General features: G+C 44.7%; 2 protein-coding genes across 4 annotated transcripts; one reads left to right on the top strand and one right to left on the bottom strand.

Annotated features, from left to right (window-relative positions):
• Positions 1–160: 160 nt before the first annotated feature.
• Positions 161–17,558, top strand: CLCN6 (chloride voltage-gated channel 6). Of its 2 annotated transcripts, XM_031062332.1 has the most exons (23): positions 161–562; positions 737–796; positions 1,835–1,900; positions 2,431–2,496; positions 3,156–3,222; positions 3,601–3,707; positions 3,940–4,066; positions 4,633–4,700; positions 4,797–4,855; positions 5,479–5,611; positions 5,973–6,086; positions 6,341–6,507; positions 7,378–7,504; positions 7,876–8,002; positions 8,321–8,474; positions 8,569–8,728; positions 8,876–8,982; positions 9,576–9,762; positions 10,181–10,338; positions 11,110–11,266; positions 11,926–12,033; positions 12,434–12,559; positions 14,498–17,558. In XM_031062332.1, the coding sequence occupies exons 3-23, from the start codon at positions 1,889–1,891 to the stop codon at positions 14,576–14,578; spliced, it is 2,412 nt and encodes an 803-aa protein (XP_030918192.1). In that variant the 5' UTR covers positions 161–562; positions 737–796; positions 1,835–1,888; the 3' UTR covers positions 14,579–17,558. The 2 variants fall into 2 exon arrangements, with proteins under 2 accessions (XP_030918192.1, XP_030918191.1); XM_031062331.1 differs by having other exon boundaries at positions 161–796.
• A 4,668-nt stretch (positions 17,559–22,226) lies between these two features.
• Positions 22,227–25,072, bottom strand: NPPA (natriuretic peptide A). Of its 2 annotated transcripts, none has more exons than XM_031062369.1 (3): positions 24,963–25,015; positions 23,110–23,392; positions 22,227–22,904 (listed from the first exon to the last, which is right to left on the bottom strand). In XM_031062369.1, exons 1-3 carry the CDS (start codon positions 24,999–25,001, stop codon positions 22,888–22,890), a joined length of 339 nt encoding a protein of 112 aa, XP_030918229.1. In that variant the 5' UTR covers positions 25,002–25,015; the 3' UTR covers positions 22,227–22,887. The 2 variants fall into 2 exon arrangements, with proteins under 2 accessions (XP_030918229.1, XP_005427525.1); XM_005427468.2 differs by having other exon boundaries at positions 22,236–22,904; positions 23,110–23,395; positions 24,882–25,072.
• Positions 25,073–26,471: the final 1,399 nt, after the last annotated feature.

The following is a 26,471-nucleotide window of genomic DNA, read 5'->3' as shown; positions in this document are numbered from 1 at the left end:
CCCGCTCTGCCCTGCCCTCCCCCAGCTGCTCCCTGATCCCCCTCCGGATTTGTGCGTGCTGGCGGACCCCATCACCCCGGCTCTCGGCCCGGCCCCGCCCGGCTCTGGGCAACGCCTGAGGGTGGATGGGCGGGCGGGGAGCGGTGCTGGAGTGCGGGCCCCGCGCCTCAGGGCCCGGTGTCGCCACCTCAGGGTGCTGCTCCTGGCCCAGTGCCTGATCCGATGCTCGTCCCGGCGCCACAGCCCGTTCCCGCCCGTTTTGCTGCCGGGCCTGGTGCTTCCCCGCCAGTGCCGGAGCCCCGCGCTGTCCCTACCCCGCATTCTTTGTCTGGGCCTCGCATCCCAGCGCCTGCAGCCGCTGCCCCTCGCAGCCTAAGGGGGAGTGGTCCTGGCAGCGGCTCTCTCTGATTCTAGCACTGCAGAGTGCTCTCTGCAAAATTGTTGTCCTGTGCTCCCCTGTACCCCGTTGCTGTGAAGGAAACGGGATGTGGGTTTAGGAGTTTGCTCTCGAGAGCTCCTGTATAGCAGTGATGTGTGTTCTGGCTGAGGGACAAGCTGTACGGTAAGACCTTTTAGCGTTACCACAAAGTAAGCGGTGGTTTGGTAATCCACACTCAATTTATAAGCAACAATGGTATAGGGCTTCTGTAATTTTGGCTTTGCTACCAGTATTCATGAACAGCTGTAGATGCATTCGTTCCCTTCATGGTTTGCCTTTCCTGCATTTGTTTTGCAGACGATCCTAGGAGAAACTCATGAAGAGGAGGATGAGATCCTTCCACGAAAAGACTATGAGGTGGGGAATTAACTAATCTGATATTCATGTGATAAGAACTGCAGACAGGTTTTGATCTGTTTGAGTTTGTAACGGGGCAGATACTCAGTATGGATCATTTGGTTGCATTGACATCAGCAGAAATACCGAGAGTTGCTGTGCTTGCAAAGAACTGTTTCTCATCTTTGTATGTTTCTGGGATAAAACTCTGTGAGTAGGTTGAATGTTTGCTCTCAAGTCAGACTCTTGATGAGAAGATTCATTTTCAGAGGCTGGTGCATTTTCCCACTTCTTCAGTGTGAGATTTATAGGCTCTGGTGGCCTTGTTTTCTGGTGACTATAGAAAGTATCTGTAGATACATGGTCACAGTTGCCTTTCTGTTGTCTCTGTTGTCATGCTGGCTCACAGCAGATCTTCCCATAGATTCTGCTGCTTACAGGAGGCTTTTGCTTTTTTCATCACTGTCTGGTGGCCCTGAAGTATTTAGAACAGTTGCTGTCAGTATGGGTGTCACCAGCCCAGCCTGTTACAGCTTGGCTTGAAAAGGTGAAGATGTGGATAAGAACTAGTGTAGTTTTGTGAGTGTGAGTGGGAAACTATTGCTGTTAACTCCTTGCTGTGATAAACTGAAGAATTGATAAGGTTCATCTGCACAGGAGTTGCTAGCTAGTGTTCCTGTTGCAGTGAGAGGGTGAATATAAAGATCCAATGTTATCCCCTGCACTGTCCAAGTGGAGACTTATAAAGAAGCCTAAAACTGTACAATGTGACTTCTCTAATATAAAGATGTATAAATCAGTTGTGCTTCTGTTTGTTTCACTGTCTCTCTCATCTTGAGCAGTGAAATTGTTCTTTCACTTCGTGGTTTTCGGGGTCTGACTGATCTAAATATTTAAATTAAGTTGTTTCCAGGAGTGTTTTCTCCTACTGTTGTTTGCAGAATCTACTGTGAGGGTAGTAGCAGTGACTTCTGTAGTCTTTAATAAGGTCTTCTAGACATTATTTTTTTCACAACCTGTTGCAGCTGATTCTCCTAAATTGACCTTTTTGCATTTCAGAGCTTGGATTATGATCGCTGTATCAATGACCCGTACTTGGAAATTTTGGAAAGCATGGACAACAAGGTAGGACCTTGTTCTTTCATAAGCTAAAACCATGGAAATTGTCCAGAGAAACTGTGGATAGGAAGTGTTCAAAACCTTTTTTTATGTGGCTTTGACCAGCCTGGGAGGAGAAGGTGTGCCTGTCCATGGCAGGGGGTGGAATGAGGTGAACTTTAAGGTCTCTTCCAACCTAGATCATTCTGTGATTCTAAATACACACTGCAGGAAATTGTATGGGTTTTTTCCTTATTTATGACTGATATTCTACCTGTTCTCCTGGTTTCTCTATTACAAAAAAAAAAAAAATAGTGAAGATTATAGCTCCCAGCATCTCTTGTGATCCTCAGTTTTAAAGTGAGCAAGATGTTGAGTCTTTCAGTTTCCTATTTTCAATTTGCTGTTGTCACAACACAATCTTATATTGATTTATCCTTCTGGCTGTTGGGCTGTGGAGCCTAAACCCACCTTCCAGAAAATCCCTGTTTCTGTGTTGCTTTTATTTTACTTGTTGCTTTTATTTTACTTTTTTTTTTCATCCTCTTTCCAAACAGAAGGCCCAAAGATACGAAGCAGTGAAGTGGGTGCTGGTTTTTGCTATTGGAGTCTGTACAGGACTGGTAAGGATCAAGCTGTTTGGGGAATGAGGAAAATTCAGGAGACTAAGCAGGAATAATTTAGAAGTCGATGGCTAAGGAGTAAAGTTAAGAGGAAGCATTTCTCTTTCATGGTGATGAGAGCTTAGTAGATGGAGTTGTCTTTTGGGAATTACAGCATGTTGTTATACACTGTTTTTCAATAAGCCTTTTTTTTTCTTTCAGAACTTGCTGGGATTTCTTTGTAAAGTAGTCTGGCAAATCCTTTCATTTTGCATACAGGAAAACTTTTCCAAAGCGAACAACTTAGTAAAAAAGGATGACAGTTTATGGCTGAATTGTGAAAATCAGCTCAGCTGACTGTATAGCTCAATTAAATACCAGTTTTCTTCTGTAGCCTTAAGTATGTTGAGGGTGTTGAAAATGCTGCCAGATTAGGTCTTTAATGGGTGTTAATCAGATGCAGAAGTGCATCTCTTCAGGAATAATGCTAGGATGGCTCTGTCCCAGTGAGAGGGAGGGAAGAAATCTGAGTTTTCAAAGCTGCTTTACTCTGAATGATGCTTTTGTCTTCTTCATTTTCTGTTCTCCCCTGTGTACATATTTCTGGTAGGATTAACTAGAGGGTAGTCTTCATTTGTATGTAGAAATTACTGATGGCAGTTCTGTCTTCTTTTTCCCAGGTGGGCCTCTTTGTAGATTTCTTCGTGAGGCTCTTTACCCAGCTCAAGTTTCAGGTGGTACAAAGCTGTATCTTTTACCTTGGACCTTGCTAGACTCAAGTGACCTTTTCTTTTCTGTTCCCATGTTTTGCTCAGAACAGCTGACTCACAATTTTGCCATTGGGCATGTTGTTCATAATTAAGCAAGTTTTTAACTTGCTTATGTAATTCAGCCCCTGAAACCAAGAAATGTTTCCAGTGTCGGGTACCTAAGCAGGGACTGAAAGAATGGGTGGTTTCCCTTCTTCCTAACTCAGCGTTGAGCTTTGAAAAGGAAGCCTGGCTTCCTGACAGGTTGTGTTAGCTGCTGTGGCTGGATTAGGAAGCACAGGCTGGGAGGCCCAGATTTTACCAAGTGATTGTGCGTTGGTGTGGGGAATGTTGTTTTCCTTGACCATCCCTGCAGCGGTGGAGGAGTGCACTGAGAAAGGCTGCCTTGCACTGTCCTTGTTGGAGCTGCTGGGGTTCAACCTGACCTTTGTTTTCCTTGCCAGTCTTCTGGTCCTGATCCAAGTAAGCCTTCAGTCCATTGCTGCTCCTTACACAACCTTCCTTTCCTCTCACACATGTCCTTGATATGAAATATCCTTGCTAGAAACACCTTCTGCCCCAAAGCATTAAACTAGCTTCACATTTCTATTTGATTTTTGCTAAGCAGGGTCTCTTGGTCCCTTGCTCTCTGATGAGAAGTTGTTGGTCAGGTATGAAATCAGTGCACCATAGTGTCAGTGTTTCTTTTCTGCAGCCTGTAGCAGCTGGGTCAGGAATTCCTGAAATTAAGTGCTACCTCAATGGAGTGAAGGTTCCCGGGGTTGTGCGTCTGCGGACAGTGGTGTGCAAAGCTACAGGAGTGCTCTTCAGTGTGGCAGGAGGTAAGGAGGGCTCTGCTGTGTTGATCTTGTTGGGTGAAGGAGTCACTGAAGGGGAAAAAATGTTTTCTCTGCTTATATAGGGCACAGAAGGCCCTGCCTTTCCAGTAAAATCATTCTGGTGATTTGGAGCAGAGTTATGAGCCCTGAGTGCATTTATAGAGTAGAAAATAAACAGAAGGATCAGGACTATCAGGGAAACAAGTGATTTTCTAAGTGGGCTAGTCACATGTGACTCTTTGGGGCAGAATCCAAGACAGAGACCCGAGAATGTTCAAGGAGCAGCCTGAGGGCAGAAGAGCAGAATAACCTGGAGAGTTCAGAGTCCTTGTAACAGTTGTTTTTCAATTATTTCACCCACTCAGAGTGCAGGATTTGTGCAAGTCTTTGCAAACATTTGGGGTTGTTGAGTGAGCAGGAGGTCAGCACCTCCCTGTGAGGAGCTGCAGGCTTGGCACAGAGAGATGTGCCATGGCATGGGAGTGCGGAGCTGATCTCTTCTGGCTTTGTCAGCAAGGGTTGGTGGCAGTGGGGGAAGTGCATTCCCTCAATAAACTCTGTTTTTCCAGGTCTTTTTGTCGGGAAGGAGGGGCCCATGATTCACAGTGGTGCTGTTGTGGGTGCGGGCTTGCCACAGGTTAGTGCTGGCCTGAGCCGTGGTCCTGGTCACGCCACTGTTTTGTAAGAGTAAGTTCCCATCTCCTGTGATTCTAAATCTTTACTTTTTTTGTAGTTCCAGAGCATCTCTTTGAGGAAGATCCAATTTAACTTTCCCTATTTCTGCAGTGACAGGTACTGTACCCAGGATGTGGAGGAGGGGAGAGGAGGATGAGTGAGCAGACTTCCTTGGGAGAAGGGTGATGGGCTGGGGTGAACCAGTCAGTTGTTTTATTGGTTTCTTTCTAGAGTTCTGCAGTTTCATTCTGCAGCAAGACAACACCAGTGTGTCACTCTTCCAAGCTGCTCTGGTCTTCCTGTTCATAGATGTTCTCTTGTGCTGCTCAGCAGATCTCTACTCATTTCAAACCTTTAATGTGGGTGGTTGAAAGCTCACCCCTTATGATTAGGATATACTACAGAGCAGGCTACTTCTCCTGAATGTGAACAAATTCTTGCCCTTTTGTTTCTGTAATTGTTTCAAGTGATGCTGGAGTCCATGGTTTGGGATGATTCCTCACATACTGGGCAGTTGTGTAGTACCAGAGTTCTGCTCTGTGTTTGTGTTCTACAAAAAGAGCACAATGCTGCAGCTTAATGAACAAATGGTGGTGTCTGCCATGGCCAGCTTTGCTCCCAGCTCTCATCCTGCATCTCTGGGATATTCCATAAATGGGGATGATCTCTTACCTTGCAGAAGCTAAGCATGTCCAGAGCTCTAATTTGCTAAACTGAGGTTGTTTTTCTCTTCATTTCAGGGATAAAAGGGATTTTGTATCTGCTGGAGCAGCTGCAGGGGTTGCAGCTGCTTTTGGAGCACCAATTGGAGGCACTCTTTTTAGTTTGGAAGAAGGTTCCTCCTTCTGGAACCAGGGACTTACATGGAAAGTGGTGAGTGGTGATTCTGACTCTTTCTGTGTGTCTGTTCCTTGAGAAGAGGGCTCCCCTTGGTAGGGTTTGTTCATGCGGGCATTCTGATTATCCTGCTTCTTCCTGAGCTGTCTTGGCAGAAGGGAAGTTGCCTGTTCTATCAGTGTTCCAGAACTACTACAGATCAAGGGCAGAGATGAGCACTGATACCTGATTTGGTATTATCTGGAACTGTGGGACAGCTCTAGGCAGCAGATTTAGTGTACCTGGGAGAGTGGGCTTTTGTGCCTGGGCTCTCTGCAGTCTGATCCCTTCCACAGTCAGTTCCTTTGCCCAGGCATAGGTCTCAAGGAAGAGCTGACTGTGCCAATCTGTTCCACAGCTTTTCTGTTCCATGGCTGCCACTTTCACCTTGAATTTTTTCCGCTCTGGGATTCAATTTGGAAGCTGGGGGTCTTTCCAGCTCCCTGGGCTGCTGAACTTCGGGGAGTTTAAGGTAAGATTTACTCTTATTTCCCCACTCCAGTCTCTTGTTAATCCTGTGCTTCTGTTAGTTTGAAGGTTTCTTTTGTCACATGCTTGTATTTCAGTGGAAGGCACTTTATACTTATCTGCAATACATTGATACCCTCAGACAGAATTGTTGCCTTTTGATTTTAGTTACTCAGAATCTCTAGGTGTGGAGACAGAAGTGTTGGTAGGAAATTGCAGCAACTACTGTAATGCTTTTTGGTACACTTTTCTGCACAGTGCTCTGAGTCTGATAAGAAATGCCACCTCTGGACAGCTGTGGACCTGGGCTTTTTCATTCTGATGGGGATTGTAGGAGGCCTTCTTGGAGCCACCTTTAACTGCCTGAACAAGAGGCTTGCCAAGTACCGCATGCGCAATGTGCATCCCAAGCCAAAGCTGGTCAGGTATGTGTGCTCTCTCCAGCTTGTACAGGCATCTCTGCTCCCAAAGCAATAGCATCAGTCTAGGAGACCCTTTGAGTAGGATTGGAGGAAATCTCAGACTGGTTGTTTTAAAAATCACTAAATGAATCCTCCATAGAACTTCAAAGTGAACACCAGGAACCAAATGTTACAGTCCCTGTAAGTTTTTGGTGACTTTGGTGGTACAGAGAGAATTGCAATCCCTCTTATAAGGGCAGTGGAGGGAGCTCTTTATCATAAAGGCTGAACAAACCAGAGCTTTGTCTCCATGCAGGATTTTTTTTGTGTCCTTGTCCAAACTGATGTGGAAGGAATAGCTGATCTCACTTTATAAAATCATGTTGGTTAATTAAATTCATAATATCTGTGCTGTTTAGAGAGGGAACTTCTGTGTTGTTTTGAAAGCAGCTGTTTGTTTGCTCTAGACAGCTCCTAAACACAAAGCCCATGTTTAAAGAGAAAAATAAGTGTATTTCAGCAGTTAGAAAAGAGATTGAGAGACTGTGCATCACCCTGCCCAGTTCTATCTACCCTTTTACCCTGTAAGGATGTGCAGAACATTGTTTCCATATGAACAGCCTCATTACTGAACCCTGGGGCTTTTCATGTGTGGCTGATGTGTCTTCTCTGGGCAGAAATAGCTGATTTTGGGGGCAACCAGTTAAAAAGGGGAGCTAAGGCAATCCCTGGGAACCAAGTCAAAATTCAACTTGATTTCCAGTGTTCCTTGTTCTGATGCTAAGCTATGGTGAGTGCTGCTTCTTGCAGCCTTATCAAAGTCATCTGCAGAGCTAGGACTAGGTTACAGTGCGGAGTGTGGCTTCAGTGCACGGTCTCTGTTGTGTCTTTCAGAGTCTTGGAGAGCTTGCTTGTGTCATTGACCACCACTGTCATGGTCTTTGTGGCCTCCATGGTTCTGGGGGAATGCCGGCAGATATCTTCCAGCAGGCACGGTGGCAATGACACCCTGAACCTGCAGGTGAGGGGCTCTTCTGTGAATATTATGTTCCCTGTCATATTGTTCACCCTGCAGAGAGACACAGGCTTGTAATGAGCTTTTGACAGCGTGCAGTACATAACAGAGCTGCAGTGAGAGCCCACGGAGGGTTGCAGGAGCTATGGGTAATAATGAAACCTACACTGTGCTTTTGTACAAAGTAACTCAGGCTCTGAGTCAAGGAGCCCATTGATGTTGTAGGCCCCATCTCTGCTATTGATGTTTGGTTTGAACTTCCCAAAGCATGGCTGTCCTGGGCTAACAGTAACAGAAGTGTTATTTCCATTCTTCCCGAAGGCTAATGTAGGAGACAGTGAATTTTAACCCTTTGTGTGTTTTGTGTTCTGCATTAGGATATATCAGAGGATGTCAATTCAAGCATCAAAACTTTTTTTTGCCCAAATGAAACGTACAATGACATGGCCACGCTCTTCTTCAACCCTCAGGAGTCAGCTATTCTGCAGCTCTTCCACCAGGATGGTAAGTAGTTAGGAGACTGCCTCATCCCACACTTAAGCTTCAGAGCTTCATCTTAGCTGGAAGAGCACCACAAGGCTAGCAGCATCTTCAGGCCTTCATGGCTCTGGAGGACTGCTAGAAAAACTGGTAAAAGTCTCTGATGGAAAGAAAGGCCTGTTTTTCCTCTCTTTTCACTTACTCATTGTCTGCATGTGTGTTTGGACTGAGACTCAGTAGCTGTTCTGAGATGAGCCTGCTGTGAGCTGAGGGGTGGATGGTGCAAGACTCTATCTTGGACAAACATGTGCCCCTTTAGTCATGATTCTTCTTGTGTTGCAGGTACTTTCAGCCCAGTCACCCTATCCCTGTTCTTCCTTCTCTATTTCTTACTCTCCTGCTGGACATATGGGATCTCTGTGCCCAGTGGTCTGTTTGTACCATCACTGCTTTGTGGGGCTGCCTTCGGACGCCTGGTCGCCAACCTCCTCAAAAGGTGCATCAAGTGTGCGTGTGAGGGACATGCTGCAGGTGCACCATGAGCTCTCAGGCAGGTTTTTCTAATCTGAGGGCTCTGTGCTTTGCTCTAGCTACATTGGTCTGGATCACATCTACTCAGGAACCTTTGCACTGATTGGGGCAGCAGCATTCCTGGGAGGAGTGGTCCGCATGACCATCAGCCTGACTGTCATCCTCATTGAGTCCACCAATGAGATCACCTATGGGCTCCCCATAATGATCACCCTCATGGTGAGTGCAGGACCAGTGGCTCTGGCTTTTTGCAGACTGCTTGAACACGTGCTGGCCATGAATCTTTGTTACTTTCAGGGCTATCATAAGCCAAGGGGTCTTGCACTTGGAACAGCAACTCAGTAAGACCTCGTGTTTACCATGCAGGTAGCCAAGTGGACAGGAGACTTTTTCAACAAAGGCATCTATGATATCCACGTGAACTTGAGAGGAGTGCCTCTTCTGGAGTGGGAAACCGGGATGGAAATGGATAAGTAAGGCTGCTCCTCTTGGCCAGGCTGTGGGTTAGAGTTTGTTGCGGGGATTCTTGCTCAGAAATGTATTAATGCAGGGGGATGATGCTTCATCTTCAACAAACCTGGTTGCTCTGAGGAGCAACAGTGAGGGCTGCTGTGAAAGGAGTTGTGCACCAGGCCTGCAGCAGGAAAGAGATGCTGAAGCCCTTTCTGAGGGGGTGGATGGGTGGAAATCTGCAGGGTGGATTTGGGAAGTTCAGTAAGAGCTTTGTGAAAACATTCCATTGGACTTTGCTTCTTGTGGAATGTCATCGTCTTCCCACCTGTTGTCTCTTCCCGGTAGTGTTTAGAAACTTTATTGTAAGTTAGAACATTCTACCTTTCCTCTAGTGCATCATTGATACAATGTTATGTTTAAAAAAAAAATTAAAAAATCAGGTGTACCATCACTGCTGATACCACAGTGAAGGTGAGCGCACAGGTAAAAGGAGCTAGCAGAATTTAACTGCAGCAGACTCCTTCAGGATCTTGTTTAGGGACTAGTTTGTTCATCACCAGCCTTCTGTCACTGATGTGATGCATGCAGCAATCTTGGATTTCTGTTTCTTCAGGCTACAAGCCAGTGACATCATGGAGCCCAACCTGACGTACGTGTACCCCCACACCCGGATCCAGTCCCTTGTCAGCATCCTGCGCACTACTGTCCACCATGCCTTCCCTGTGGTGACAGAGAACCGGGGCAATGAGAGGGAGTTTATGAAGGGAAATCAACTGATCAGTAACAACATCAAATTCAAGGTAAAGGCTTGCTTGTTTGGTAGGTTGAATAGTAGAGAGCTTTGTTTTGCATTCAGAATGGCCTTGCTTTAGCTGTTTAAGCTTTTGGGAAGAATTTGGGTCAGAGATAAGCATCTACTGCAATAGAAAATTTTTAAGAACTCCATTTCATTCTATTGTCTGGGTGATGGTAGAGACAAAAGAGTGGACTGCATTCCCAGAGGGAAAAATTAAGAAGAAAAACTAATCTGTTTAGCATAGACATGGAAACATTTGGATTTGTTACTGAATTGCACAGTCCTATTCTTGCAAGTCCTGCAGCAGCTGTGGCTAATGAACATGTTATGTGGTGGCACAAAGCTATGATTAGTAGTTCATAGTCACTCTTGGATAACTGTTGACTTGCTTAGTGAGTATCTGAAAATTTTGTTGTATTCAGAAATCCAGTATCCTTACCCGAGCTGGAGAGCAGCGCAAGCGGAGCCAGTCCATGAAGTCCTACCCTTCGAGTGAGCTGCGGAACATGTGTGATGAGCACATAGCAACAGAGGAGCCTCCTGAAAAAGAGGATCTGCTGCAACAGATGCTGGAGAGAAGGTGAGGTCCTGCTAGGCACAAATGTACGGAAGAAGGGTTTTTCCATATGTTGAGATGTGTTGTAAAGAATGTTTCACATGTCAGCGGAAACAGTGCTGGTATCCACGTTTTAGAAGTGATTTGTCACGTCTGAGGAGCCAGTGCTGTGTCTCACACCTGTGACCAAGTCCCAGGCAAGTGGGTTATGTCCAGTTTCTTAGATTTCCTTCAGACACTTATACAGACATATTTTCTTGAGAGGATGAAGTACTTGGGAAGATTTCTGTAGAAATCAATGTCCTCTTGTCTGCAAAAATGTGAGAGCTCTGGAAAGCTCCCTTATCCTAGCTCATGACCTGGTGCCATGATACTGATCCCACCTTTCTGGTAACTGGGCTGAGTCATCAGGCTTATGTTGCTGTTTCTTCCAGGTAGAAGCCCACTCTAGTGAATAATTTTCTACATCAGTGATCATGACTTTCATGAATGGCATCCTCACCCTAATATTTTGCCAGATGCTTCAGCTTTTATTAGAATCTGAGTAATTTGTAACTGAAAATTGCTTTAATAGCAAGTGATTTGAAATTGAGTTAGGAGACTGTCCCATTCTGCTGCTCTGACCATATAATGGCTCTTGACCTCTCTCCCCTGTATTTTTTTTGTGAAATCTCGCTTGTCCCTAGCAAGATTCCCTGAAATATTCAGGGGAAAGTTGCCAAGAGCTGAAACAGCTGCTCTTTTGGGAGCTGGGGTATGTGAACCTTGTAACACATGGTGTTAAATCCATCACAGATACACTCCTTACCCCAATCTGTACCCTGACCAGTCTCCCAGTGAGGAGTGGACCATGGAGGAACGCTTCAGACCCTTGACCTTCCATGGCTTGATCTTGCGCTCACAGCTGGTCACCCTCCTTGACCGGGGGGTTTGCTACTCTGAGAGCCAGTCGGTGAGTCTTCCTCTTCAGAAATTGCAACAGACACATCCCTGCCTTCTCAGGAGGTTGGGAACAATCTTCATGGGCTGCCAAAAAGAATATATCTATTTTTAGACTCTAAGAAATGCATGTGTGTTTTTAAAGTTGCAGACGGGTAACGGGAATTCTCCCTTGCAGCTCTTAGAGTAAAGGCAGTTGAAAATATCCTCAGGAAAAGGAGAGCCACTGTTAAAAAAGTCATCCAATAGACCTGTTTGTTGCATAAAGCTGTGGAGAATATATGATATGAATATAAGACATAAAGATATGCAGAACTGGAGAACAGAGCATCCAGCAGTACATACTTTGTGTTTTACTGCTGTGTGTTGAGGTCCTAGCAGAAAAATATCAGCTCTGTCACTGAGATCAGGCCCAGCTCCCACAAGGCTGGTTTCCTGCTGTCCTCCAGTGTCAAGTATAGATTTGTCAGAAGCTGGGGAACTGTTCTCTCTCAGCTAAAGGCCTGCACAGGTTTGGGTAACAGCACCTCTGCAGAAGGTGGGTGTGTGGGTGTGAGAGGAGAAGGAGATCTGGGGGAGTGATCAGGAGGCATGGTTTGCTGTGCTGTTTGCAGCCCCTCTGTTGTCTGGAATCGTGACACATGGGTTCAGTGGGATTTCTTTTGATTGCAGAGTGCAAGTCAGCCTCGTCTGTCCCACGCAGAGATGTTGGAGGATTATCCCCACTACCCAGATATCCATGATCTGGACCTCACATTGCTGAACCCTCGTATGATAGTGGTAAGATATGCACTGCAGTGTGACAGTCCCTCCTCATATATATTTACAACTGTCCAAAGCCTTTAAAAAACATTGAGGGCATGTTTTAAAATGGTCTTTGGTGCAGTGACCAACATCCTGTGCTCCTCAAGCACTCAGCCTTCTCTGCATGTAGAAATCCCCTGCTATGAGGTGTCCATTGGTGCTTTACTTCTAGAATAAGGTGTTGCCTGTCCAGCTTAACTTCTCAACAAACCAAACCAAAATAATGTCATATTTGTGCAGAAATAGAAGATGACCACAGTCAAATACTCTGTCCAGGCATCAGTGCCATGCAGGACTTGTAGGAGTTGCATGTTAGTGATTCCCAGAGACATTGAAAATGCCTCTTGTAAGTAACATGATTGCTTTTCTTTCTTAGGATGTCACCCCATACATGAACCCATCACCCTTTACTGTCTCTCCAAATACTCATGTGTCACAAGTCTTCAACCTGTTCAGGACAATGGGACTCAGGCATTTACCAGTTGTGAATGCAGTTGGAGAGGTGAGTCCTTGTGTTGGCTTAGCTGAGCAAGAAAGCCACAGTGTTTGTGCAACATTTTCCATCTTTGGGACAATTAAGATCTCTTTTAATATCAAACAGAAATGCTTTAAAGAGATCAGAATAGGATTTTTTTAGGGCCCTGAAGGCTTGATTACTGTGACTTTGTTGGCATCTTTTGTGTCCTTCCTGTTTCCCCTTTACCTGCAAAGAGCAGGACATGCATCTCTCCTGTCTCAGGTGCGCAGCCTGTAGAAGCTGTCCCATTTTTGTATCTGTTGAGAGGCCCTGGGCTCATTAGAGGCCACTAATTTGCCTTTCCTTGCACAGCTTTATTCAAGGCTAAGAGCAAAATTTCCTATATGTTGGGGCAAGAGGTTTTTCTGTAGGAAGGGAGTTGTATTCTGTTTCTACTCACAGGAGCAGCAAACAAAGGAGTGTTTAAATGGTCTGTACTTGACTCACTGTCCCTCTGCCATCTACAGTGCCCAGAAACAGTCAGTAGATGTCAGCAACCTCCTATAACCACTATGAGAAGCTGTTTCCCCTAAGCCTGACCTGGTCTGTGTGAGGCAGCACTGCTTTTTCTGCCTCACGGTTCCCCATAGTTACTCTGCAGGGCCTGTGAGTTGCAAACGAGATGTTAACTTACTCCATTTTAGTACAAGATGCTTTTGTGGTACTGGAGAACAGCCTAGTTCTAAACTCTTTCCATGTGTAAAATCAGAGAGGTGTTTCACCAGCTGAAATGTGTGGTTTGACTTTATCCACAGCAGGCTGGGAGAGGGTCCCTCTTGTCACCTGCCCGTGTACCTTAGCTAGTCTGGACCATTTCTCTGTTTTGGTCTTTGGAGCTTCCTTGAATGTATCTGACAGGAGCTATCTGAAGTCATGCCATGTGGAATACCAGAAATGTCTTGAATGAAGCCCTAAAGGACAGCTTTGTTATTTCCAGTTGCAGTTTTTACTTCCCGAAGGATTTTACATCCTCTGACATGGAAAGGATTTCCCTTCCTAGGCACAGGGTCCAGACACCACAGCAATGGTGAAGCTGTTCATTTGAGTGTTGTTGTTTGGTTGTAAGTTGTTTGTTTGGGTGTAGTTAAATCAGCATTCTTGCCTGAAGAGTAAGTGTAGGTAGAGGGAGGAATGTTGTCTCTGTAAATTTCAGTTTGAATCTGCTCTAACTCGGCATTGGTCGAGAACTGCTCTCAGGTTTCCTCTTTTTGAGTTGTTGAAAAGAACAACCACTTGTGAAAAACGCCAATCACTTGTTTTTAAAATTTTAAAAGTTTAATAGTAATAAAATGGTTATAAAAACTAGTAATACGATTAGAGTAATAATAATTTGGACAAATTGAATTAGGACAATATGAGACAATAAATACAAAGAGTTATGGACGTCCAGGTACCTTTTTCTGGGCAGCACGAGCTCGGAAAAGGACCCACGTTAACAGAGGATTAACCATTAAAAGCAACTGCCTGTTGCATATTCATACATCTCATACATGATGCATAAATTCCATTCTAACACAGGATTCTGTCTGAGCAGTGTCAGCTTCTTCCTCTGAATCCTAACAGTGCCTTCGAGGTGGGGAGAAGTTCATTTCTTCTGATAATAGAGCAATAAATTCTCTTTCTCTGAAAGATTTAGGTGTCCTGTGGCTGCTGTCTTGCTGCGAGTCCTTTCTTTAAAAAAAGTATCTTACATAGCACAGTTTCTATGTTAACATTTTGTTATAACCTAAAACTATATTCACAGTACTTAAGAGAATTAATACAGCATAACTTTCTAACACAACACATATAACATTCATTTTAATATTTGCGAAAAGCCAATCATAAAATATGCATTTTCACGCACTTTATTATGGATGTCTTTCAGTGGCACATCTCTGATACAGATTTGTATCTTTTCTTCTTCTTTCCTTCCTGTTTAAGGTTGTTGGGATAATCACTCGGCACAACCTGACCCATGAATTCCTGCAGGCAAGACTGAGACAGCACTATCAGACCATTTGATGCCCCTGCCCCTCTGTCAGTGTGGCTTCCTCCCTCTCCAAGCTGGCACACATGCTCGCATCCTGCTTGGACCACACAAGGCCCAAGACCTCCCGTTTGGCTTCTCACGTGCATATCAAGCCTGGGGAACTGGAAAACATTTTGCTAGCCAGAGAATTAGAGGAGCTGCCTGAGCCCAGAGCTGTTGATTGGCCTCAGGCACTTGGTTTGACAACTCTTGATCCAGGTGTTTTCTTCCCCTGTCCCCCAGTTATCTCCTTCTGTCAGATGTTGTCCTGACACTCTGTGTTCTGACATTTTATTTTGGGGTTTTCTGAAGAGTTGGAAAAAAGAACTTTTTCCCTCCACTGTATCCTGGGCAAAGAACTGCAGTGTCTTTCTCTTCCTCCTGTGTGACTCCCTTTTCTTCTTCGTCCCTTGTTCCTGCAACTGTTGCCTTATTTGTGTGAGAAGGGAGTTACTGTCACCACTGAGAGGAGATGCTGAAGGTTGCAAATATCAGATAGCTGCTCTCCAGGATGGTTTCTTGCTAAAGCAGTTTGAAAAAATCCAGCGTTTTGGAAATGTACCTGTCTTTGGAAGTGTTCCCCTTTGCCCATATTTTTTCACTCTGGCTTCATTTGTTCTTAATTTCTCTCCTTCTTTCATGGGGAAATGTTTCTGCTGTGATGTTTTTGATAGCAGTTTAGCAAATTTGGAGTTCAAAATGGTTACATTTCAGTTACTGTTTGGGTTTATAAATATTTAATACATTTGTGAACATCTCAGAGAAAGGAGATCTCTTCCCTGTTAGCTGTTGCTGTTATCTCCCTGTAAGAGACTCTTAGAAGATGCTTGGTGGCACTCCACTTTGACATTCCTGCATTTCTTGGCATTTGTAGGCACTTTGTCCCTGCACTGCTCAAACAGTGAGAGCCTGGGGCACCTTTCCAGCTGGAGTCAGAGACCAGGGAACTCCACATCCTGAGAGCATGGAGAAGTGTTGCTTTGTGGAAGCAAATAGAACTGGTGGTCTCTGGGCTTGCTTGAATTATCTCTGTGTCATGAGAGGGGTTGCTGTAGTTCCAGGCTGCCATAGGGAGGGATACTTGGTGCTGGTGGCTAAGGCAGGATCTCCTGCAGGTGATAAGTGAGGCTGTCTGTGCTCTATAAATGCTTGGGATAATGTTTGCAACAATCTGTAAGGGCAAAATCAGCACTCAGGAGCCAGTTGCAGCCAGTTCAGTGCTTTAGCAGGTACCATCCTGGCCAGCACCTGTATTGTTCCAGCAGGCACCTGCCCTGCTGAGTTCTCTGTGCAGATAACCCTCAGTGGGAAGCCAGTGCTGTGCCTCAGGGACTGCAGAGCTGATTGGCTTGATAAAGCACAGAGCATTCTCTCAGCCAAGATACATGGGGAATGTATTCCAGAAAAGCTTCTACACAGCCTCTGAGCTCTGCAGTTAACCTGTTGTCTGCCATAAGGAGCTGCTGAGGTGGGAATTGGGACAGAAGGCAGACTCTGTTGATTTTCTGTATTTCCTTAGAGCATAGGAGTTGGCATCAGGTACTACCCTTGATTTGTGAATTCTTTCCCTGTAAGTAGAGTGAGGATGTTTGTTCTGTCTGGATAGTCTCTGCAGGTGTTGTCTGAAATGCCTGTGTTCCCTGAGCTCTGGTCTTACACTGAGCTGTCCCTGCAAACTTCCAGCACCCATTTGCACTCCCTGAAGCTGGGCTGAGGGTGTGAAATATGCTTATGTTAGGCTACCTTTCATTCAAAGGATCTGGGTAATTAGGAATCGCAGGAATCCTGGTTTTGTGGGATTTCAGATCACTTAGGTGGAATTGGCAATCCTGTACTGTTGGAACACCTGTCAATGTCCTCTGTCTCCCCATGACAAATGTTTCTCCTCTTGATCATGTTGAGTGTGTGTGGAAGGGAAGGTTCCTTCTCTTCCTGCACATGAATAAGGCTCCTTAGGTTGTTTGCCTTGAGCTGGTCCTGTTTTATTTCTGCACACAAATGGCAGGGTGTTTTGCTGCAGGATGAATTTGTCATTGCTGCTGAGACTAGAGTTGGGCAATCCAGACAAAATCAGGCTGGAGAATCTTATCAAGGTTTTTCTGGGCACCAGGCACTTCCCTATGAGAAGGCACTTTGCCTTCAACCTGTTGGCAGCACTGTCTGCTCTGCCTGGGCATCTTATTCAAATGTTTCAGCTGAAAAACACCCTTTCCTTCTTTCAGTAAAGACATTTTCAATGAGGATGGTGGGTGACCCTGTCAGCTGCTTTAAAGGGAAATCTCAGTGTGCAATTACTGTTCTGTAGCCTGCAGAAAAGGAATTACAAGTTCACCTGACATTTGGAGATGCAGTATTTCCCTTCTGATGAGGACTGATGCCAAGGGGTTTGTGTTGAATCAGTCTTCTCACACTTCAGTTACTTAAATCCTTTCTTACAACACACTTACTGCTTCTACCCTGGCTCTAGTTGCTAAGTGATTTACTAAGAAACTTATTCTAACATAGGTGCCAGGAATGTTTCAACAGAGCAGCACTAAGGGAAAAATAACCCAGAACTGGGTTAGTTCTGCTGGCAAGGTTAGGGGGTTAGTCTGGGGCCTTCCTCCTTGCCTTGTGGCTTCCTGTGCAGTGTTAATTATGCAGTTTTGAATTATTAATTACTGTGAACCATTCCAATGGTATCAACTTACCTTTCCATTTGTTTTTTTTTTTGCACTGTTTTTTGTTACGAAATGATGTAAGCTAATTCCATGGTGTGTGTATATAAATTGTATTTTTTTTATAATTTGTATGAATATATTTTTATTTGAACTATGGCACTTGGGAAGTATTCATGTAGCTGTAACATGTCTGAGAGTAAAATGTTTGTGTGTCTCCTTCAGCACTTTCAAGGCCTTTTGATGTTTCTAGTATTGTTTTATTTTTGCCCTTTATGATAATAAAACCAGTAGAACATGGCAACATCCAAGAGCATGATTTGAGGTAGTTGAGTCGTTGCTATTTGAGCTGTCTGGATCTAACAGTTTGAACAGAGGTGTTGTTAGACTAGGCAGAGAGGAATGGCTGTGATCCATCAGCTTGTGGCCCCTGCAGTTCCACGTTCTCACCACAGCTCTTTCAAAGGAGGGAATTTGATAAGGAGCTAAATTGTTCCCATTGTGCTGCTCTTCTTACCTGAGAACTCACCTCCTCCCAGTAAGTTAATGAAAGAGGTTTAAACTACAGTGTGTCACCTCTTGTTTTACAGTTGGCTTCTCCAGGGTATGAAGGATCTTAATTTCATGTTGAATATTTATTTAGTTTGTGCCTATCTTTCCTGCTTTGTCCTGCTGTCTGCCTTACAGAAAAGAATTAGTGACAATTTTTGAGCTTTCATCTCATTTTGGCTTACAAGCCAAAAATGTAAGTACAGTCTTTGAGCACTGTAGAAATACCTGACCCAAAAGCTCACTGCCTTTCCATGTTTCTGTGCATCAGGGGCTGACTTGTACAGGATTCTTGCAGTACAGAATACACAGATGTTGTACAGATGCACACAGTAGCTCTCTGAGGCACTTTAACACAGAGTTAGCAGCAGCTTGTCTGACTCTGCCCCCTGGCTCTCCCTTGGTGAGTGTGTGATGCCAGGGAAAGCCTGAGATGGGTAAAACCATCTCTTGGGAGGGAATGGCAGAAAATCTGATTTGAGGAGCTAAAGAAGTGCCACAGAGGGCTTAACTAAGCAAGGAATAGGAAGGATACACTAGGAGGGGCAGGAAGGAGTCATCAGGAGAAGGGACTGGGGGAACTCTGCTTCAGCTCTGTGCTGCCTTTGATTGTAAATGCAGCAACACAGGAGGGAATGGGAGAGGTTTATAGACTCACTGAATCCAACCATGTGCATAATCCCTGTAATGACACACTGGGGCTCTAGCAGAAAAAAAATAGTGGTGTTCAGTGAGATTATTTTTTTTAATTTTTGCTTTGCTAGCAGGATACAAGCTGCCTCTTCAGTGTGTGTGCATTCCCATACAGGCATGTGCATTCCCAGTTGTGAATCATGCAGCAGGCACAGGGAGGAACAGAGGATGGCTGCCTGGAGCCTTGGCTGTTGCAGGGCTGTGAGAAGAGAGTGAAGCTGCTCTTGTTGTCCAGGGTGCTGAAGGGCTTTTCAGCAGCAGTGGGAGACACTCAGTCTCCTCTGCATCCACTGTTCAAATGCAGTGTCTGAAAAGGCTCACTGGGAGCTGGGATGAGACATCAGTGAGCTCCCCTGCTGTCTGGGAGGGGAGGGGAGTCAGTCAGTGAGGTTTGGATGTTGAGGTAATATCACTGTCATATTTTCTGAAAAATCCCTTTGCCAGGATTTTTTCTCCTGGGAAGCTGAGAAGCCTCAGAAAATAATGAGAACAATAATTATGTGATTGCTTCTCCTGTTTTGCTGCTTTGGAATGTGGTCTAGATATTGTTTACCAACTGGTCAATGTTTGATTGGTTTCATGTGAATTGGTTTTATTTAACTACCAATCACCATCAGCTGTGTTGGACTCTGAGGAGTCAGTCACGAGTTTTTCATTATCATTCTTGTTAAACTTTCTGTCTATATCCTTCTCTCTTTAGTATAGTTTAGTATAGCATTCTTTTAATATAATATCATAAAATAATAAACCAGCCTTCTGAGAACATAAAGTCAGATTCTCATCTCTCACCTCATCCTGGGAACCCTCACAAACTCAACAAGATAACAGTTTAAAAGTGAGTAGGATGTCCCTTTCTCCAGGCTGTTTCAATTGCTGTATGGGCTGTGTATGGTTTAACACACATCTTACTGATACTTTAAGCATTTTAAAGCAGACTGGAGCCCATATATACCAGTTTCAGTAGAAAACAATACTGTGTTGAAAACTCATGACTAGCACCTCAGACATTACAACCTTGAGACCTTTGTTGACTCCCCCAGCAGCTCTTTGATGCCTATACTAGAGAATATCTCTCTGGGATGGCTGAATTAACACACCAGTTTTATTCTTCTTTTCTTGTATTCCAATTCCCAGCATAGCAGGCCTGATTCTAGTTGCCTTCCCACCACCTTCTGTTGTCATAAACTTCACCTCCTCCCGAGAGGGATTGTGCTGGTTTTTCTGAGAGAGCAGTCAGGAGATGGTAATAGAGGGGGAAAATCTTACAAATCTTCCTTCCCACATAGAAGTGTGGGACACACTTATCAAGCAGATGTTAATCAGCAAAAGCCTTTGGGGGTCAAGATTCAGGAGAAGTAAATCAAGCAAGCTGGTTGTGGCCAGATTGGGATGTGAACTGGCACAGCTCCACGTCTCCCTGCAGCAGTGGAGGGTGGGTGTGTGCCCTGTCCTTCACATGTGATTTCTTAGAGGAACCAAGCAGTGCTGACAGCTCCTCTTGGCATTCTTCCCTGCCAACTTGGATTTCAGTGGAAGCATTTTGTTTAGTGAGAAGCTGCATAGGGATAGTGCAGTGTCTGAGGGGCAGAGAAATCTAATTTCCAGATATACTCAGTGCCAAGCAGACCCCTGTTCCAAACAAGGCTCATGCCTTACAGAGTGCATGGAGCATGCTAATGGAATTACTGTGTTTCAGAGTCCAGAGGAAAGCAAGCTGCTGAATTGTGCATGGCCAATAATGGGTGCTGCCAAACACTGTTCAGAAGTTAGAATGAAGTCTGGCAGGGCAGGAGGTGGCAAATGTCATTAGAGCTGTGTGGAGGGTGTTAGCCTGGTCCTTCTCTGGTCCCACTGGGATATTTCTTCATTTACATGATGGCTGTTCACAAGATTGTTCCCTGCTCTCTCTGATCCAGCTCTCACAGCACCAGTGGCAGCTTTTTTCCATCCTTGGGGATGATGGTTTTGCCTGTAGAACTGATCAGTGTCGAGTTTCTCCCATTCAGCTTTTCCCAGTGCTTACTCCTGAGTGCAGCACTATTCTGACCTGGCTGCAGGATTTCCCTGAGGGTGCTTTACAGCTCAGTGTGTGTATGGGAGTAGCAGTAAAAATCCAGTCAGAGATGCTTTTTTCCTCGATTGCTTACCCTCCATTAGGCTCTCCCAGACTGCAGGGTCTATTAACTCACTGTCTGCAAGCTAACACAGACTTGTTCCACCAGGAACTGGCTTGCTGCTAATACTGGACCCACCTGGCTTTAGGTCAGGAAGCATTGCCTCTTCTTGCCATTTTTAGCACATTCCACTGAACTAATCAGTGTTTTGTGCCTTGAGGGACTGACAGGGAGGGACAATTTACAGTGTCTGTGCAAGTTGTGCTTGACTGGGTAAAATTCAGCTCCAGCTATCGTTAGAGTACATGAATTGTTTTTACTTTCAGCAGCACAGGGGAAGTGAGGCTGTTGCCCATTGCTGGTGTGGAGGGATCCACCTGCATGTTCCCATTGTGCTGCAGGGGGTGTGTTTGGAAAGCCTTTTAAGAAGACAAAGCCCCGTTGCCCCCCCAAAGGCTCCCCAAAGGGTGACTTCACACCCCCATGATCTGTGAAATTGAGTAAATGCAAAGTCTTTCACTGCAGAGATGTCCCATGGGTGCTGCTGGGAATCTCAGCCTGAGAATTTATTCTTCTGTCAGGGAAACCTGTGTGGACACTATTCCACAAAGTATTTTATCTGTAGCTGGTGCTGCTGGAAGGAGAGGATTTGTATCACACTGTGGTTTCCTGTTGGAGTGTTCCAAAATTAGTCCCTCAGATTGGACTCGTACCCTTCTTCCCTAGGAAAGAATCACAAGGCCCAGTGTGGAGAGGAGCACACAGATCCCTCTTGGAGGCCATGTCAGCACTGCAGGGAGTGACTGGGAGGGTGGCTTGTCACAAGTGTGATGTGTGACATGAGCCCTATCAAAGTGTTGCAGCACCTTTAGCTGTGACTGGCCTTGTGCAAGGAGGGGTGTGTGCTTGAATTTACCCTTTCCCTGGAGCTGTGGCCTCTGAGAGCTGTTGTCAGCAGCTCTGGAACACCTGCAATCCAATTCCTTATCCTCATCAGGTACTGTTTCTGTCACCTTTGCATAAGCAAAGTCAGAATTGGATTGTTCCAGCTGAGTCTGTCCTGGTGCTGCCTTCTTATGCCCTGAACAAGCTTCTCAGGGTACTCAGGTCCATGGGAATGCACTGAGATTCTGGGAATGAGACTCATGAGGTGCTCAAAATAACACAGTTCCTAGCAGTGCATGCAGTCAACCACAGGACAGTTGTGTTGAGCTGGGCTTGATGCCATTGCTGGGGCTCACATGGGGATCCAAGCTCTTTGCTCCTTGGGATGCTGACTGAATGTGGTTTTGGCAATATTTCCTTCTTTGGTAGGGTGCTAGAATATGTTTTAGATCAAATTCAGCTCCTAGGTGTTAAATCTAGCAAGGTTAAATAAACCTTAGTCAGACTTCCAGTGTTCCCATTAGCCATGTTAGGGCAACTTTGCAAGGGGCCACTCCCAGAAAGTGATAAATTCTTTTTGCATCCAAGCTGCTGTGTAGTTCAGTGATCCCACCTACCCTCTCATGAGGAACATCATGATAATATTCAAACCTTTGAGGATCCTTCAAGAAATTCTGGGAATCAGCATCTCAGCCAGGTGCAGAGTGAGACAAGACACAGTTAATGATGTATCTTTCTGTTGATGCTCGTAACCTTTATTGGGTCACTGCTAGAAAGCATATACAATGTTTTCCCTTTCCTCCCTCTGGTTATCTTGAAACTTGTGGAGTGTTATGATTTTATTTATTTCTTCTCATGTAACTTTTGCTTACTTGAGGCATTTGTGGCAGTTCCCATGACTGAATAATTTAAACCAGCAAAAGGACTCTCTTATCACTGAAACCCTGTCTATAGGAGGACTCATGATGATCTTTCAGTGTTAAGCAATTTTTTTTTCCTGCTAGCCTGTTAGCATTTCTTACTGCAGAGGAAAAGCCTCTAGTCAAAAACTCATTTTCATTTTTACTAAGTTTTCTCTGTCTCGTGTAAGTAAGGTCCAGGCTTGTGGGTACCAGAATATCAATAAAACTTTAGATTTTGACTTTAGGCAAATACAAGAAAATTTAATGCAACAGACAGGAGAGAGGTCCAGCACAGATGTCTAATGTGTTAGTTTTATTTAAAGATGGTCTCTCAGTGCTAACGTAAGAAATGTTCTTTAAAAAACATCAAATAAATAAATAAATAAATAAATAAAAATAGGAATAACTTTCTGTTGAGGAGCTTGGAAAGCATCTGGCCTTCATCTTGGGAGGAAGGGGTACTGTAAAGCATTCTTCAGAGCAGGTTCTAGGGAGGTTGATCCTAATTTCTCCGGTAACCTGCAAACCAAACATGAAATAAATGTTACTGGAATCTGTCACCATTGTCAGCAATGCTTTTGAAAAACCAATACTAGCTTAAATACTAGGCTCAAATGAATTCCATTCTGAAACTGTGTCTTAAAGATTTAAATGAGAAGCTGCTCCCTCCCATGGCATGGACACGGTCTGTGCTGTTCAGTGACATGGCTTAGCCAGGACTCACCATTGCAGCCCATCCCGCTGAGGGACCCAATCCTGTCAATCCTCCTCCCAAAACAACTAGAATCTCTCATCATCCTGGGCATCTGCAGCCCCCTCAGTCTCTTGAGGAAGGGGTCCCTGTAGGACAGAGGGGTGTTGGATGCCAGCCTGGGTTCAGCCCTCTGGTTGTCACTGTCATCGGCGAGTTCCGGCAGGATGTCCTCCTGGGTTTTGGGTTCTTGCAGGTCGGGATTGGACTCCAGGGCTTCCATCATTGCAAACTTATCCTCCAGTCTTTCCAGCAGAGCCTGTAAGAAAAGGATTACATTAATGACATTCCTTGCTTTGTGGTCATTTGCTAACTTTTCCAGTCATTCTGTTCTGTATTCATTGATGGTCCCATAGGCCACCCTGGGGACACTGACAGGTTGGATCCCAGCCTTACTGGTGTCGTTGGGTTCTGTCCTCTGCGTTATTTCCCTGTTCACACTAATTCCATCTATGGGAAGGCATAGCTCCTCCTTGTGAACTGAATGAAGCTGCTTGCCATCATGTGTATCTTACTGGCAAGTTTAGAAGACGTGTTGGCAGAGAAGAAAATGCAAGATGTGGGTTGGACAGAGTCCACTCAGCCCACCGGTGGTACACAGTCTGAGAGAACCTCTAACCATGTAGCCCACTCCCATGTTCTCACATTGCTGCTTTGTCACCCCTGGCTGCTTCAGTGGTCATCACTTGGAGAAGCTCTAGGTGTTTTCACTAATCTCTGCCCCAGGGATTACAGGGTTGCTACTCCTGAAAGTAACTGAAAATACCTGTATGGTAAATTCATGCCTGCTGTGTGTTTGCTTCCTGGGTACCATTGTTTGTAATTTGTAAAGCTTTGTGTAACTGGGGTCAGATAACCTCCTCAAGGGCAGCTCAGCCGATTAGAGGAATCTAACTGCCCAACTCTAGAATATGAATATAGAGGAATGAGCCTTATGGCTTGCCTGACAGTGAGTGCATTTGGAAGCCACTCTTCCTGGCTGCTGGGAAGAGCCCAGAGGCAGCTTTAGCTTCAATTTCATTATCAGCTCAGGGAGTTTGTTTTTAAGGCCTGAGAACAGCTTTGGGAAGCTGGTTACTGGTACCAACCAGCCCAAGGAAAGGTTTGAGCTTTCAGATCCCATCAGAGCCTCAAGCTTGTACTATGCTGTAACAATGGATTTTCTCTATCATTTGTTAAAATGCTTAGCAGTAATTTTATAGCTCTGGAGGCTTTTCTGGATGAGCCACACTACATGATTGTGTTAATTCCTCTAGTAATATTTCTAAAAGTTTGTCTTTGGGTGCTCCACTTTACCTCCTCATCTCTCATCCATACACAACCAGATCTCTCACAGAGCTAGAGCCATATGGCTGCCCTGTGGAGCAGGGTAAACATACAGACAGGACCCCACCTCAGAGTTTTCTATTTATTCTTACAGAGCTACTCTGATGGTTTTTTCCTTCTCTGGAACTTTGTTCCCAGGAAGATGTGTCTTTAAAAGAAAAAGAACCAAAACACCAAAGCAGACATCCTACAACATCACAATTTTGGTTCCCACTACTGCCCAGGAGCTGGGGTGAACCCAACACAGGAGGATATTGCCCTACAGAGCTTCTCTGAACCCCTTTGAAAAGCTGAGGCTTTGTCCCCCAGCATGTGATGGCTGATGTGGTTATTGCAATCATGCAAAAGGAAGGCAAAGCACCCCCTCACACCCTGCTAAGCACCCCAAAAGTTTACCCTTGCAAAGTGAGAGTCCTCACCTCCATGCTGGCCAGTTCTTTGGCAGGGCTGAGGCTGTAGATAGGGTTGGCTCTGCTGGGCTGGAGCTGGATGAGCAGCAGCAAAAGGAAGCCATAGAAAAATGAGCCTTTAGTGTCCATGGCGCTGACCTCGCTGGGAGTAGGGAAGTTCAAGCTGTTTCTTCTCAGATGGCTCTTCAAGTCTCTTTCTTCCTTGTGGTGTTGTGTCTCTTCTGAAGCTCGTCTTTTATACTCTTTGGGTGATCCCTGCTTCCTAGGTTATCAGTGGGTTTATCTTGGGCACATTCCAGTCCCACTGCAGGCATGCAGCTCTGTCAAGGGAAGATTCCCTTTATTAGCTGTCATTAGGCAGCAGCTGCTGTTGCTGAGGAATGTATGTCACAAGTCAGTGATTTCATGTCACTCCCCCTCCTCTTGATACCAGGAGCTGTGATTACATAGTCCAGTTGGAAATTCTTAGCAATTCTCTTTCAAGAGACCCCTATAGTCAGATTTACAGAGATGGGAAACAATCCCAAAACTGCGCTAAACTTTGCTCAGTTAGAAGATTTCTGTAAGGAAAATGCCTTTTACAGGGGAAACAACAGGCTTTCAGATCAGTGTTTGGTGAAGAATCAAGAACGAAGATAAATTGTCTTTCAGGACACCTAAAGCATTGTGCACACTTTCCTTCTTATGTGGAATATGCGCGGCCACCGCCCACCAGAAAGTGTGCTGAAAATCCCAGATTTGGGCCACTTTTCCCATTGCTACTGAGGTGATATCACCACTGAAATTTTGTATTTGTGTGTTACCAACAAGAGCAGCACCTCGACCTGCACCTCAGTGCAGAGCTGACAGTGGGGAGAGCGAGCACCTCCAGCCCTCCGCGACAACCGGCTCCGGCACCACTGACAAACACTAGAGTTTATTAACCACCAAATGCTTAAATAATGGGATTTCTTTAAGCACTGATGGTAAGGCTTGACCCTGCATCAATAAAACTTAAAGAACAGGCAGCCAGTTTCAGCAATAATCTTATTTTACCGTCATACAAGAAACTTGTTCAATAAGAACTTATATGGATAGCTGGTATTATTCAGAATCGGTCGCAAAGAGAGAACGGATGAATTTGTATATATGTGAGTTTTGTGAGGAGTTAAAACAAAATCTTAAATATAATATATTAAAAACTGGAAGTATTTATTTGTTTAAGTGCTGAATGTCTTAAAATTAGCTAGAAACTGCCTATGCTTAGATGAGAAATTACAAAAGTATAGAAATGCTTCAAATTTCTCTTCCATTTTTGTCTTTGTACATATAGTATAACTAAAAATTAATCTTTTTACAGAAATGCAAGAGAGTTCTAAATCATGAAGCAATGGCTTTTTTTTTTATTTTCCTTATGTTTCTTGTTATTTTAAATTGAAACAACAACAAATGTGGGAGTAAGTTGAATGTCAGTCTAGTAATAATTTCTTGACTTTTCATATGAACATAGATCTTGAAAAAAAATCCTGAGTACGCATTCAAAATAATAATAGAATGATAAAGTATTGCCCATGTCTTAAATGTCTTAACATGGTGTTTATGTACAAACATGTGCACATA

The sequence above is a fragment of the Geospiza fortis genome, unplaced genomic scaffold, assembly GCF_000277835.1.
Source record: "Geospiza fortis unplaced genomic scaffold, GeoFor_1.0 scaffold132, whole genome shotgun sequence".
Lineage (NCBI taxonomy): Eukaryota > Metazoa > Chordata > Aves > Passeriformes > Thraupidae > Geospiza > Geospiza fortis.
Note: the sequence above shows the minus strand (reverse complement) of the source record. Positions and strands in the feature narration are given on the sequence as shown.

Excerpts from the sequence above, each read along its gene's own strand:
- CLCN6 (XM_031062331.1), top strand. The coding sequence starts at position 689 with ATGCATTCGTTCCCTTCATGGTTTGCCTTTCCTGCATTTGTTTTGCAG. Across the intron at positions 3,223-3,600 it reads GTTTCAGGTGGTACAAAGCT|CGGTGGAGGAGTGCACTGAG; the intron begins GTATCTTTTACC and ends CCATCCCTGCAG. Across the intron at positions 10,339-11,109 it reads CAACAGATGCTGGAGAGAAG|ATACACTCCTTACCCCAATC; the intron begins GTGAGGTCCTGC and ends AATCCATCACAG.
- NPPA (XM_005427468.2), bottom strand. The coding sequence starts at position 25,001 with ATGGACACTAAAGGCTCATTTTTCTATGGCTTCCTTTTGCTGCTGCTC. Across the intron at positions 23,396-24,881 it reads AAGAACTGGCCAGCATGGAG|GCTCTGCTGGAAAGACTGGA; the intron begins GTGAGGACTCTC and ends CTTTTCTTACAG.